Raw genomic sequence first — 15292 nt, 5'->3', positions numbered from 1 at the left:
TGTGCAAGCACAATTGACCAACTTGTAGTGAATTCTGACCCATTGCAGGCTTCGCAACTACACTCTGCTATCTTTATTGCAAATTGACCCTTAAAAGTACTTCTGGAACTGTCACACACTGATTCAGGAGACCCAAAAATGTCACAGCTTATCTCTGACTCCAGTAAAAACAAAATGTAAATGAATGGAAAACATTATTAACCTAGAAACTATTGTGGAAGTCTAGTTACGTAGGAAAAGCTGTAAGTTGTTCAGTTACTCATTACAGTGACTCACAGTTGTTATTTTTTGCAAATTTTAAGTCCCAATTTGTTTGTTGCTAAAAACACTCAGAAATTGCATGGTTGATTCTCTGTAGCATTGATGGACATGAGACTGGAAAAATCCATTTGTTTTTTACTAAAGAATCACTTGGTTACACTTAATCTTAGAAACTAAAAGCATGAAGGAATGCCCTCAACCTGCCTACACAAATAATCATTCATCTTACAGATCTTCACTTAAGAAGTAAATGTAAACATGCTTTAATGGAGTACTATGTGATTTTATGCATGTCTTTTGTGAATGGAATTCTGAAAATTGTTTCCAAATTGTTAGTTTTAAAAAGAAAGGGTAGTGGTATGACTAGTAAAGTCCAGTGGAAGATTCATCAATTTAATCATATTCCCTGGCTTACTTGGCAGAACAAGTCCAAGTGCATATAACTGGTACTTGTTCTCTCTTGTGACTAAAACTTTCAGAATAGTTAATCTACCTTAGATCAATATATTTTCTCTGAAGCTTTCATAGTGGATAAAACAAATTTCATAGGCAACCATAAATTGAAAGGCAAACTTTTTTTTTTTTTTTTTTTTTTTTGTAATTATTATTTGGGCCTCTTTCCCCAGTGGTCAGTTTGTACTTCCAGTATTGCAAGCGTGCAAAACAAAATGGATCTGAGCACATTACAGTGGTGTGTTGGTGTATTATTTAGGATTGAGTGATGTGACATACCTGTTCAGCTGTGAAATTTGAACCTGAAGATGACCTTGTAGGCCTCTTCATTTTTGTGTTTGCAAGAGATGACATCCGAAGTAAACTACCGACCATGGTTTACAGGGGAGAAAAAGTAGAAGATATTGTTGTGAGTGGAAGCCAAGGGATTGGACGGTACTTGCGGATGGAGGGTTGGAAATTTGGAGCAAGAGTTGAGATATTTGCAAACTACAAAATTGCTTTGTGGAATATTCTAATTCTTGAAATTGGGGAAATATCCAAAATACCAGTGATTACAGTTTTGGTTTCAGACAGGAGAATCACCTAGCTCTTGCCATCTGTCTCTTCAGTTTGCTTAAGAATATTGACTGCTACAAGTTACAATAAGCTTAGTCTTTCTAGGCACCAGCTGTCAAGGGTATTTGTTGTAATCTTCAGTAGCAACAAGGTAGTGGTGTAATTTCTGAGCAAGGCAGATGGCCCTATGCTCCAGAATAACGGTATTGCTAGCACACTGAACACCCCATTGTATATCAGCAAGGGAGCCAGGGGCTTATGTGGGGGGCAGGGAAGGGTGGTTAGAGGAAGAATAATGTGTGGATGTGTATGAGAAGAAAAATAAGTTAGTAATATATGAGCATGCAGCCTCAGAGATTACTCAAATCTTAAAAATATAATAATAAATAAGCAGAGCCTAAGTTCGAAAACCTGGTATTTCAGGATTCGGCAGTGTTGGCTGGGAATCAGGTACTTGCATTGAATCTTTTTTGCTTTGAGGTGTTTGAGAAGTTTAATAATGCCATTCACAGTACTGCATTCAGTGTATCTTGTATGGTAAGCTAGTTCTTACTGTTTCTTCTAGCTGTAGCTAAAATAAGTAAAGGTCCAACATGACTTATTTTCTGTGTGAAGTCCTTGTAAATTTCTAACCTGTAAATGATTCACTTTATTTATAACAAGTCTTTGCCAAGTCTAACAGCAGCCTGAAGCGCATTTGATTAACTGTGCTTGTGTTATGACCTGGAGATGCCTGTTGCCACTCCCCTCTCCTTCCCTGGTGCACCAGGAGCTTTCTTTAATTTTGATCTGTGTCAGTAAAAAGCAAACAAGTGAAGACAAGGGATGCACCCCAGACATCATCCTTCGCAAGGAAAACCCCTTCATGACACGTTATCAAGGGAAGGATTCTGGTTCAGAAGATGAAGCAGCAAGCAAAGTACCTGATTTAGAAAAGGATGACTTTGCCACTCGGAGAGCCAGGATGAATCAGCCGAAACACGTAGTTCCATTTAACTCCTTCATAATTGGACCCTATACACAGAAAGATAAAAATAAACTGGAAGACAATAAAAAGCCATTGAAGGTGGAAAAGCAGGAACGTGCCAGGTGTGCATTCATGTTCTTGCTATTATAATTCTTAATTTCACAATGCATGTCGCTGGGTAGGGCTTAGAGCTGTCTTATCTACAAGAAACTTCAGGGTAAAGTGACATAAATGCTTTCTCAAAAAATGATCAGAAAATAGATACAGCTTACCTACTGTAACTTTTTATCAGAGTATCAAGACCAGGAGCTTAAACGGGCAGAGTGTAAAATAACAACATTTTCATTGCCTAACCTGAAGCAGCTTATGAGTGTGAATAGTGTAAAATAGAAGATACGCTTTGTTCCAGTTCCATCTTTTGCTGAACATTTTAGAATCATGCTTTTGAATGCAAGTTTTTCATCTAATGCTTTTTTTTTCTTTTTTCTTTTTTAATACTCTGCATAAATCATAGGCTCAGATAAGTCTTAAGTTAATGCACTGAATACCTGTACCTGCTATGCAGACTGGAACTGTCACATATAAACCTGGTGTTTCTTTTATGGCAGTGCTTTTGTAAATGGAGCACGGCTTAAAGGTGTCAGCCTAGAAAATCTCTTCTTTCTTCAGATCGCTGGTACAAACCTTTATTAAGTTGCTGTATATAAGTATCTGCAAGGCACCCGTCTTTTTCAGGAAACAAATATTTTTATTATTTGTGCAAAGAGAAACAATCCTAGATAAAACCACTATATACACATTGCAGGGGACCTTGATTGTAATAGCTGATACATTCAAAAAATTCTTTTAATATCTAGTAGCTCTTTTCAGTTATGCAAAATCTGTCTTTTGGTTTATGGTTTGATTATATTAACATTTTTCAATGAGTGGTTTGACAGGGCATCTGAAGAACTCACAACCACATTTTAGTATTCTAATGTTATTGACATGACTCTAAGATCAAAGAAATTCTCTAGTATGTTTGCAGGCAAAATTTGAATTCAGTTTGCTAATAATATGCAAATGACATATTTGTAACAATTCAAGGGAAGGCTTATTTCAGAAATTATTAATACAGTAATAACTCCAAGATTGCTGTTGCTTGAACTAGAAACAGAAGTCATGCAATGAAATGATCTCAGTGATACATGAGCAGAGCGGTGTAGATGAAGTCATTGGATGTTGAAACCCTTATGTTTACTTCCTAAGCTAAATGTAAAAATAATGTGCTATAAATTCAATTTTTTCTTCTTGTGCTCTGAACCTCTTCTATTGATACTGACTTATCATTGCTCCTTCACAATGTCTTTTCTTGCCGAAATGGAACGTGTTAAATTAGAGGAAGCCAGGTGCACATGGCATCAGCAAGACAAACAGTGACATGCAAAGAGAACCCACCTCTGCAGACTGAGAAGAATATGTCAGAGGAGGAAGAACAGGTGAAAGTAGTTGATGCTGAGAGAGATGATTTGGCTAAACGGAAATCTCAGTGTGTCTTTCCTCAGCTACAAGAAGATACGATTTTTGTGAATGCCTCTATAACAAAAGCAGATTTGGAGACATGGAAAAGATTGAAACTGTCAGGAGAGCCCAGGTATAGTTTCTTCCTGTGGACAGGATTGGCACTGTAGGATGAACACTGCATGTTCGTTTTGTCATGGTCTGTCTGTGTGCATTTGTGTTTTTAACCTTGAAGAATGCCTTGATGACAACCAGTCTTCACCTATTAAAATTTTCATGAGGCATCCAAAAAATCTGCGTAGGAGTGAAACAGAAACGTGTCCATTATTTAGAAAAATATTTAGAAAAAGTAGTTCCCCATTGAGTGCTCTTAACATCATCTCAGCAAAGTTTTCATTTTGTCTTGTGGATCAGTCTGCTCTGAAGCTGCTGTAATCTGAACAGCACAAAGGTTCACATGGCACTGCTAAGTCAGTAGCCTGATGGTGCTGCTAATAGAGCTGTCTGCAGAACATGGGGCATTGTACCTTGGGAGAACTAACCGAGAATCACAGAATCATTAAGGTTGGAAAAGACCTCTAGGATCATCTAGTCCAACCATCTACCCACCATCAATATTGCCTGGTAAACCATTTCCCTAGGTGCCACATCTACCCTTTCTAGGGTAGATGTGACTCTAGGGATGGGGACTCTACCACCTGCCTGGGCTGTCTGTTCCGATGCTTCACCACTTTTTCTGAAAAGGAATGTTTCCTAATATCCCAGTGGAACTTCCCCTGATACAACTTGAGGCCATCCTCTCTTATCCTGTTGCTGTTACCAAGGAGAAGAGGCTCACTCCCACATCACAACCTTCTTTCAAGCAGAGAGAGCCTCCTCTTCTCCAGACCAAACAATTCCAGTTCCCTCAGCCGCTTCTCCAGACCCTTCACCAGCTTTGTGCCCTTTTCTGGACACGCTCCAGGGCCTCAATGTCTTTCTTGTAGTGAGAGGCTCCAGACTGATCAGCATCTCTTTGTATTAATATGTCCGTACTGCATTTGAGACCTGAGCTAATGTATCTGCATGGCATCTTACTGTTAAGTAAGAAAATATGTCAGTGCTATTTGTCGCTACAATATGGCATCAACATGCTTATATCACAAGCTAAAGCTCCACAAAGGGAACTGGTAAAAAGTGGTTATTCTAAGGTATTACCCTGTGGAGATGGACCGTAATGTATGCAGGTGATTTGTGACTCCAGGAGGAAAGGGTAACAACTCCTGGGCCTCCTGTTTAGGCGCATGCCATTTTCCAATTAAAGGTAGCCATCTGTTCAGGCATTCCGCTAACAATGTGAGTACTATATATAATTCTAGCTCTAATACAAACCACCAAAAACCAACCATTCTCTCATCTCAAAGATATTAGTAATCTCTCTATTAATTTGAGGTCAATTATTAAATTATTCTTCAAATCAAGATTCAGTTCCCCCTTCTCTGGATGGGTGAATTGCCCTTCGTGGTGCTCTCGTGCCACTGGCACCCCTATGTGACAGGTGGGGTGCACTGGTGCTGCCATCCCAGGTCTGTGTGGGCTGATAAGGGAACTAAAGGTTTATCAGGACAGAGCTCCTGTGTTTGAGTGGGCCACAGCTATGTTCCTTCCCCTAAGGAAGGGCTTTCATGAATGTAACCCTGGACTTTTCCCAACAGGTCCATGGACTTTATCTATCAGATCACAGTGTGGCACACCTCTTTTTATCTGTGTCCTTGGATTTTAAAAAAGGACCCCTTTAAAAGCTTAGGGGCATTTAATTTGCTTTAGTCTGGGGTCTCATTTGGGATGAATTCTCTTATTCCTCATTCTGACTAGTGAAGAAGATTGCAAATGTCCCAGTGACACTCCACCAGCAGCTGAAGTCACAGTGGAAGCAGCAGTCCAGGATGATTTTGCTGTCCGCAAAGCCAGAGCAAACAGAAAGGCTGGTAGCCTCAAGCAGAAGTTTGTGCATTTTGGGCCGGTAACTGAGATTGATCAGCAGAAGTGGGACAAGCTCAGCATCGGCAGAGCTTCACGCAGGTGTGAAGCAGAAGAAGAAAGCAGGGTGAAGGTTCACTCGGATGTTGAAAGCTCTCTTCCAACCACTGCTGACAGTCTCCAGTTTGCTGAGCACAGCGATGCAGTATCTAAGCCACAGAATGAGCTCAGGTATTTGGTGTGGCTTAGGATGCACTGCTGAGCTGGAATCTGGACCTGTTCCCGCAGGAGGCTGGGCTGCATGTGGGTGGCACATGCCTAGGAGCTGCTTGCATGCACAGCCCTGTTCAGAAGGCATCTGATGCTTTCCCAGCATCATAACATGTTTGGAGTTATGCAAAACAATGCTGCGCATATGCCTTCCGAGCATTTACCTCGACAGCTCTGGCTAGCGGTGAAATCGCTGGTATCTCAGAAGCTGAGCTATCTTTAAAGCTTTCTGCCTCATGATCTTCAGCAGCTTTTCTCTGCCTGCTTTAGGAATTTGTTGCTCAGCTTTCTGGCCTCACTGCTGTTCAGAAAATGCTTTCTTCAGTCCTAACGGATTTACTTTCTTTTTGAAGATGTAGTGCTGTGAAACTAAGGTGTATTGGTGCTCTGTGTTTCTGGCATTTATTGGAGAGAATGACAACTCAGGGAAGTTAACATATTAACAGAGCCTAAATTTATTTGGCTTTTCTTTAATTGCTTAGTCTGCAGCTATCGCAAGATTTTTTTAATGAATGCATTTAGCAAGCAATTCTTTCAGTGAAGTTTGTGTGCTTATAAACCATTAGCAAGCTGAGTTGAAGGACTCCTCCCCTTTTGTTTCATTTGACCTGAGAACATTTTGTCTACCTCATGCTCTTCATGACCCACTCACTAGTGAGGTAACACAGTCAGATACAGATGAACATTGCAGGAGCATGCCATCACTTGTCGCTACTACTGATGTCATCTCTGAGAAACAAGCCCTGTGCAGCTCAAACAAACAGCAAGAAAGCACCAAAGAAGAAAGCAGTGCACATTTACCAGACATTGAGAGAGACGATATGTTGGTTAGAAGGATGGGGACCTTTCAGAGACGCACAACTAGCACTGTTCCAATACACTGTCCTCCTCTGTCAGTAGTGCAGGAGAAGGATTTGAAGACTCCACGGGAAGCAGAGAGGTCAGAGAACAGAAGCAGATCGCTCTGAGCTTCATGCCTGGTTTGTGTGTGGTGTGAACTTGGATCAGTCAGTAGTGTTATTCCATACTGCATTCAGCCTTTAAAGATGTGTTTTACTCATTCATCATGGCATGTGTTCTGTTTTATGAAATTACTTACAAGAATGTATCCTATGAACATAGAACAGTCTGCTTTCTTTCATAATATTTAAATACTTCAATTGTTAATTACTGTTCGGCATGAAAACAGTCTTTCATCTTTTGGGGGGATTTCTTTTGCAATCCATGGTGCTTTCTCCAGAGTTTTATGCCAATTTCCAAGGGAATAATTCCTTGTATATATGTTTATGCAGTCTCCAGCTTCTAACATAACGTCTACATAAGTGTGGCATTCGGTGTAGTTTCCTCTTGCTCTCACTCCTTGCACTGTAGTTAAAGATGCCTAGTTGTCCATCGCCCTGCAGCTGTGTTTTGAGTAGCAGTACCCCATGTTGCCTCAACAGCCGCTTTCCTTTGGGCTGTACAAGTGAACATTATCATGGAACAGTGTCACTTGTCTCTCTGAGCAGTACTGTAACGCAAGAAGAGAGCCAAGAACAGCTTGAAATCCCTCATCAGCAGAATGGTGGAACAGAAAACAAAGTGAAGTTTCCAGATCTGCAAAGAGATGACATGTTGGCCAGAAGAACAGGAGCTTTTCTAAAACAGCCGGGGCCAAGTGTTAAGCAGTTCCTTCCCATGCCATTTTCAAAGCAGCAGAATAAACAGGGCACAGCTAGAGAACTTGAAAAGAAAACTGCTAGGTAAGAAATTCTGCTCTCTCTTTCCTTTGCAGTGAGTCCTGTGGACTGTGTGTCAAGATCTCTTGATCTGGAAGAGTTGCTGTTGGCACAGCAGTCATTTCTTCCATACTCATCCTTGAATCTATGCTAACTCATTCTGCTCTAGTAAGCAATGTAGGTTTTCTGGCCTTTTTGGTAGAGCCTTGTAAAGTCTTAGACTGAAGATATAGCAGATGCAAAATTCTAACAGCATGTGAAAATAGGTGTTTATATAGCAAGGTTGTATGACATTTGTAGAGGTTTCTACTTAAATAGGAGATAATAATTAAAAATATTTCTAGCTAGAAACATAGGTGGTGGATACAGTAGATGAATGTTTGTCTATAGCTTAGATGGTGCCAATGACTCCTGAACAGCCTAAGAAAGTTCTGGAACTAGATTCCTCCTGGTAAGGTTTGGTGTCTTTGTTTAGATGAGCAGCACAGTGTGGGGAAGATGGAGGTTTAAGCCTTTGAACAGAGCCATGTGTTGGCTGTTTGAGCTACATGCAAGCGAGACTGGAAAGTTATCTCTCATCAGTACATGATTAGTACATGAGAGAGGAAGGATACACACACACCTGTGCATATATAAGTGGAAAATAATGTGCAGTTTAGCCAGGAGTGGCTTGGTGTTGAGAAGACCTTCAGTTGAATAGCTTAGTTAAAATACGTTCTCAAAACTTGAATCTTTGGGAATTTTATGTTACTGGCATAGAAGAATGGAAATACAAGCATTTTGCTCTATTCTAATTGTTTTGTGTACCTATAAGCTGTGAGTTTGTAGAATTTTCGTATGAACTTGCAGTTACAGTTTTCATTATGTATATGTGATTTTTCAAATGTTGTTTAATACATTTCTTTGCACTGCTGCCTTTGGCTCACTCAGGCCTGAAAAATGTCCACAAGTCTGCATTACTAGCTCTGGAAAACCTGTAATTCTACCTCAGCGAGAGCAGCAGCAAGAGCAGGAAAGATGCAGTCTCCCTCATGCAGGACAAGAGGATACTGTGTGCACTGCCCAAGTGGGTGATCATATCCTTAATGAAGTCCACTTTGATCAAACATCTAAGCTTCAGGTGGCTCCTGAGGAAAACAGAACTGAAACATTGTCATCCAAGGATGAGCATCTGCAAACGTGAGCTCTGTATGGTGTGAATCACGCAGCTTGTACACTCTTTGCTCTTCTACTGTGTGTGCACTTCAGAATTCAGATTTTGCATTGCCTGGTGTGTTTTCAGTCCAGACTAAAATCCTGTATGTCTGTACACACTTCTAAGAAACGAAAAGAGTATTTGTGTAACATTTTCTTTTCTACAACTAATGAAAGCAAATATTTGATTGCAATATTTCTGTGAATACAAAAATCACTTATGAGTAGCAGAAGTTCAGTCACACTCTGCCGGGCATCTCTAGAGATGCATGTCTTGTTTCTTTGTGATCAAAAAATGTTGCAGTGTTGACTTTTGTATTTGATGTTGTTTTATGATAAATCCCAGATACGGACACGTCATTTGCATGACTCTAAACAAGACAGGCAACTCCAGTGAATGACACTGACTTGTGCATTATCAGTACCTTTTTTCAGCTGCACCAAAACAAACAAAAAAAGGAAATCTTATGGTAACGTTGATTTGAGCACTGCTGTGGAATGTAACCATTAAGTTTTGTCTCCATTCATCACGTATGTGGCACTTTAGTGTAAATGTCAATATATTGTCTACTTTCAAAAACTATTTTCTACACCCACTTTAGGTATACTGTAGCACATTTTTATAATGGGGGGATTAGGCAGGGATGAATGATGTTTTGGGGCAGTCTGACTTTTGGATGATTAATAAGGTAAGTGCTGTGTGTTGAATAGATCATCTCTGAACAGTATGGTTCATTCTCTTTAGGTTTGCTTTATCAGGACAGGTTGGATGTTCAAGGGAATGTTAACCAGATTTTATGGGTCCAGTTGCAATTAATATATAATGTGTTTATCAACGCTCTAATTTTATATTTGGTCTTGTAGATTCGGCCCCAGAACTGCTGTGTCTGATGACGCAGAGTAAGTTGTCTTGTGTTCACAAGATTCTGTTTTAAACAACTTACACTGCATGCTTTCCAGTCTTTCTACTAATTTAAAATGCAGTTGGTGCCTCATAATTATTTTGCAGTGTTACAGCAAATAAATTTTTCAGAATGTACTGAAAAATGGAATGCAACATGGCTTACATTGCAGCTAAAAATAATTTATACATAGAAACTCATAAAAACTGAGCATAACACTAATGTGCAGCTATTGCTTAAAGCATTATTTCTCCTTTTTTTTTCTTTTTTTTTTCTTTTCTTTTTTTTTTTTTTCTTCTCCTGAGTTTTCATTGCCTCTAATCCACTGTAGGTTAGGAGATTTGGGTTGAACCTGGACTGGATATTGGAGGGAAAAAAAACCCCAAGTGTGACCTATATGAAGCCCAAAGATAAAATTCATTGTGATCTTCAGAAATAATTGTCAGGAATACAAATTTTCAGCTATTCCATTATTGTATTTTAAAGCTTTCTTTTGAGTTCCTTCTAGGTTGGGTTTACTTTAATAATATACTAAACTTTACTTTTTTAAGCTTCTCACCTCTGTGCTTTACATTAAACCAAAGGAGTAGGATGGGGGCATTTATTGCAATTAAAACTTTCGTCTGTGGATGAATGTGAACTGTAGTTCAGAATAATGTACAGTGTTATTTAAAAAGCCATGGTGGAAAATTACAAAGTGCAAGAGTTCAGAAGCAAAGAAATAATTAAGGACTACCCACATTACGTGTTTTTAATATCCTTATTTTGTTCACAGAAACACATGCAACCTTCTCTGTCTCCCAAATTAAATCATAAAATAAAATGGCATAGAGGCTTTTTTTTTTTAGTTTACAAGATCTGTAGTGTACAAGCGTATCTCTTTTATGCTGTTCAAAGCCTTTGTCCGCTGCCCACAGAGCCACAGAGTAAATATAATTGTTTTCAAGAAGCAGAAATCCTACCTATCAAAATGAGATTAGATAGCGTAACAACACAGAATTGTAATGCTTTACAGTGGTGCCTCTCCTGCCATTTCATAGAGCATTACCTATCTCACTGATTTGCTTATTTGTTTCCCCACAGTTTTGCATGTCTGTATTAAATGCAAACATGAGAGAAAGTACATGGAGGCATCACAGTGTGTTTGGTTGTATTATTTGTGAGTAGCGAAGATATGAATAAATCATATTGTTTATTTCACGTGGATTTTGTTTAAAAAGGCAAAACAATACACGTTCAAGCCTTATTGTCATCCTTTCCAGATGTGTCACAGTTTACAGAGCAACTGTTTTCCTAAACTGCCTGTAAAGTTCTTATAAATGTAAGATTGTATTTTTCCTTCTGAAGTACTTGCAAAAAATCTACTAAAATGTGGCTCACAAGTAGGAAAAATAAATTGAAGTGACATTTTAAATGCTTCCAAAATGTTTGTCAAGTCTCCTTTGAAAATTGTGACTTGTATTCAGCCCTAAACTTGGAGCTATTCTGACAGCAGAACTGCCGTGTTGGACTAACCAAGTTCCCATTGCTGGTTGATCACCACCAAATTGTGTCAGCAGCTCCAGGGCTGTCTCCAGCTCCCAAAAAGGCAATCCTCAGCATAAACTGGAGTAAAGGAGACAGCCCTGACTAGATGTTGTGATTGCTTGGAGTCCATAGCCTTTATTAAAGGCAGAGGACAACAGTGTGAACACCGCGGGAGGGCAGCAAAAGGTGGCTTGTGGTTCCCTCTTTTCTTTCTCTGCTCCCAGACTTTTCTGTGGCCTTCTGTCAGGTTTCCAGTTCCTGTTGCTTTTCAGTGCTTTTCCTGTTGTGTTTTACCCAGCCTCTGAGTTAGAGCAATTTTGTGTCTGGCAGGGGCTGTGCCAATATTCTGGGGCATCTTCGTTTCTCTCCAGATTAGACTTAGAGAAATGGAGAGAGAAAACTGTCTCTGTAATATAGCTGAGCAGGCTGTTATGTGGCAAACTGCTGGCAGTACAGTAATTTCATATGGTTGAAATTCATGGATATATCTCTTCTCCTTGCAGTTGCCTACCACGTACCTAGCATGTTGCTGCTGATCAGTCCCTTTCCCATCTCTCAAAGATATCCTTTGGATTTTGCTGGCAGTGTGACAGCCCAGTGTTCATTTAGGCTTAGATTTTATACTTTCAGACCAACGTATGAATTATAGTGGGCTGAGAATTTTGAGTATTTATTTACAGGAGTCTGATCCGTTAGCCATTCTGTCTCTTTTTTATGTTTTGTTAGGGTTTCTTAAATCTTACTGTGTTTATAAATGGTAATGCAGCCACATAATAAATGCTCTGCATAAGTATTTTAACATATTCTTATAAAAATTTTTGCCATATTTCTCATTTTTTTAATTAAATAGTCTGACCACTCAAGTCCTTGAGGACATTTTTATTCAATACTTAGACTTGTTTTTTTTTTTTTTTTAATAAAAAAAAAACCAACAAAAAAAGCTGTATAACACCACTGACAAGAACAGCTGTAATTTGGAAGAACAAAGTAGTGTAACTTAAAAACAATCACAGTATCCCAAAGAATCAACCCTTCAAATTATAGTGTTGGTTTGCACAGTGTTTTTTTTCCCAGATCTTTGTCAGAACAGCATATCTAATACTGGTCAGCAGAAAGGCCTGTTTCATCCAGACAGTGGAGATGCTATCCCAAGAGCTTTGCAGATTTATGATTTTGAGTTCTGTATTGTTAAATCTCCCCATTTACATGTATGCTCTGTGCCTGTTGATCTGGCATGTGATTGAAGGAAGAAGTAAGTCTAACTGTTCATGCAGGTATTGACAGACTGGAGACATTTGTAGCTTATATAAGCAATTTGTAAATTACATAAAAAAGGAAGAGGAAGAAATGACGTTGGACTCATAGTGAAAGTGTCTTCTGATGGAAGCTATGAGTTCTGGTCTCTTTGGTTTTCTTCTGTAGATGAATTTGCCTGGCAGAGAAATCTATGTAGGCTATCTGGTTGGCCTTTTCCCCGTGTTCAGGAAATGAGTTGGGTCTTGTCAATGGCTGTTATGTTTTGGTCATAGCGGGAAAGAATGGTTTGAGATGACTTCTTCAGATTGCTCCCCTGGGGAGGCAGATTTGCACAGTAACATATTACTGGAGCTGCTGTTTGGTTGAACCTATCTGACTGTTTATCCATGGCAGTGAAGGCCAGCAGCATGAGGGGACAGCTAAAACAGAAGGTGCTGTAGTGCATGGCTTGATTCCTGGGGTAGGTTAAAGCCTTTTCCAGGGTGCCTTTTTTTATTGCGCTGTTAATAGCTGTAAAGTCTATGTTTGCTTACTCCAAGTGAAGGCAGGGAAAAAGAAAAACACAAAATTAGCTTTTCATTGGAATGTCAGTATACCTGGCAGAGAGTATTTTTATTTTTATTCTCCCACAGCAGATGACATAGGGCTCACACCCTCTGCTAGGAGCAGTTATCAGCACTTTGGATCTTCTGTCTTCTCCTACTCTATGTGAATGAGATATTCTTTGATGTGGGGAGTGGTATGAGTAGGGATCTATACAGTCAGTTAGACCTAGCAGGCACAAAGTAGCAACTAAAGGTTTTTCCTTAGTATGAGTTTCAAATGCACTTAAACTGGAATAAATCCACTAATGGGTTGTGTTAATGCATCTCCCAACCTACTTTACTAGTCTGCAAAACAGAACTGAAAGTTAAATGTTCTTTAGTAGACTTTTAGTTTTAAAAACAACAAAATTTGCAGTTTTTTTGGGTTCTATTTCTTAAGAGTACTCCAGTCCAGTCCTGAGCAATGCAACCCTTAAATTACCCACAGAGAAACCCAAAGAAGTGTACCCCCTCAGCATTCTTTTTAAGGGATGAAGCATGGTAAAGTGCTAACCTTACCTTTGCTTGAAGGCTGTAGGGTGTGTATTCTGTCTTGTGTTTCTGAATATATGCCCACTAATAGGTTGGGATCTGTGCATGTCCTTTTCCGTCCACTGTCCAGACCTTTCCATTTCCCCTGAAGAGTGAGTTGTTCACATCTTTGCTTGCCTGAATACAAGTACCAGCTAAATACGTATATATACAGCTTTCAGTGTGTATTCACTTCAATTACTGTGTCCACAGTTGCCTACAACTCTTCTTCATTTGGTGCTTCTCCTGCTAGTTGTCTCACCTACAGCTGCAGATAATCATTTGGAAACTGCTGTGAAATCACCTCCCGTGGAACTGCATGGCTTTTTTTTCCCCCTTTTTGCTTTTAATGGCCCAGCTGAGGTCATGTCTCACTAATAATAAGTAGTGGGGGGAAGTAGAAAATACATTATCTTCATGTGAAGATCTTTAAATAATATGAATGATGGTATAGTATCAAACCGTGACCTTTTTTTCCTTTAACTCTGCAAAGGTCAGAGACAAAAATAGCATGTGTATAAAGAAACTGTTTTGTGCCGAACACAATTGTTTGTTGTACAGTCAGCTTTCCCTTTGTTAGGTCAACCGTATGAACAAGTTTGTGCTGATAGCATTGAGTTTCTTTGAGGCAGGGAGGGGAGAGGAGGCAACATGCTGTGTGTGCTGCATGTGCTTCTCTGGGCAGGCTCTCCTGGTTCCTGTAGCAGTAGCATTTAGCCAGCCATGCTACCCATGATGTACTTCTCAAGCCTCTCTTGTTTTACAGTGAAATGGAAGCTTCTGTCTGCAGTATGATTAGAGGGGTCAGTGAGAACCCGGTAGGAAACATCTTCAAAAACTTAAATATTCTGAACTCACCTCTGAATAGGATAATTTTAACAAAAGCTACTGTCAGAGTTTTATTGTTAGAAATGCTTCACAGTGAGAGACAAAGTTGCTGTTGGCTAACAAAAACAAGAGAAACTGAGGAGTACAGTGCCTGAAGTACTGCGTGGAAGTCATGTGGGTGCTAATTGATCCTTCTCAGGGATTGCTGCTACTGGGAGCTCCCTAACAGCGCAGGTGTCTGATCCTGCTGCAGCACCCTCATGTGGCTTTAGCTCTCACAAAGCTGAAGAAGTATAAGGTTATAAATAACACTGTGCTTCTTATTATTCCCTCTTTGTTTAGGAGCGTGAGCATGTTTGACATGAGAAGTGAGGAAGAAGCCATGGCTCAGCCTCACAGCAAAGCTCGCCATGAAAAGCTGCAGAATATACACAACCAGCTGAAAGAGGATGAGACCAGGTGGCAAGATGTGAGTGTACCACAGTGTCTGCAATGATGGCATTAGGGCCAGCCAGCTGGGTAAAAAAGCAAGACTTGCTAAATCTATGGTTGCTCTCTCAATCAGGACCCTTTTTCTTCATTTTTTTCAGTGGTTTGTTGAGAAAAGCGTAGAAGTTCCTATTTTGTTGTGTGTTACAGGACACAGAGATGAACCAGGTCTTTTGCTTTTTAAGAAAATGTAATTAAAATCTGATTGCATAAAAATGAAAGCAGAACACTCCCATTTGGTAACTTCTCAATTTTTTCTAACTAGAAAATTCCTGAAGTGACAAAGTGTAAGAC

The 15292-nt window shown here is 39.6% G+C and overlaps 1 protein-coding gene across 10 annotated transcripts in view; it reads left to right on the top strand.

The window, feature by feature from the left end:
* Positions 1-15292, top strand: part of LIMCH1 (LIM and calponin homology domains 1) — a 161816-nt gene that overhangs the window by 113786 nt on the left and 32738 nt on the right. For 8 of the 10 annotated variants that reach the window (XM_085223251.1, XM_085223250.1, XM_085223245.1 and 5 more), the window contains 8 exons: positions 2071-2361; positions 3618-3872; positions 5594-5929; positions 6624-6908; positions 7477-7710; positions 8617-8865; positions 9745-9780; positions 14852-14978. In XM_085223251.1, the coding sequence (XP_085079377.1) occupies positions 2071-2361; positions 3618-3872; positions 5594-5929; positions 6624-6908; positions 7477-7710; positions 8617-8865; positions 9745-9780; positions 14852-14978 (1813 nt within the window). The remainder of the gene's footprint in view (positions 1-2070; positions 2362-3617; positions 3873-5593; positions 5930-6623; positions 6909-7476; positions 7711-8616; positions 8866-9744; positions 9781-14851; positions 14979-15292) is intronic. The other 2 variants (XM_085223246.1, XM_085223248.1) reach the window with 2 other exon arrangements.

This window comes from Meleagris gallopavo, chromosome 4 (genome assembly GCF_905368555.1).
Source record: "Meleagris gallopavo chromosome 4, MGAL_WU_HG_1.1, whole genome shotgun sequence".
Lineage (NCBI taxonomy): Eukaryota > Metazoa > Chordata > Aves > Galliformes > Phasianidae > Meleagris > Meleagris gallopavo.
Note: the sequence above shows the minus strand (reverse complement) of the source record. Positions and strands in the feature narration are given on the sequence as shown.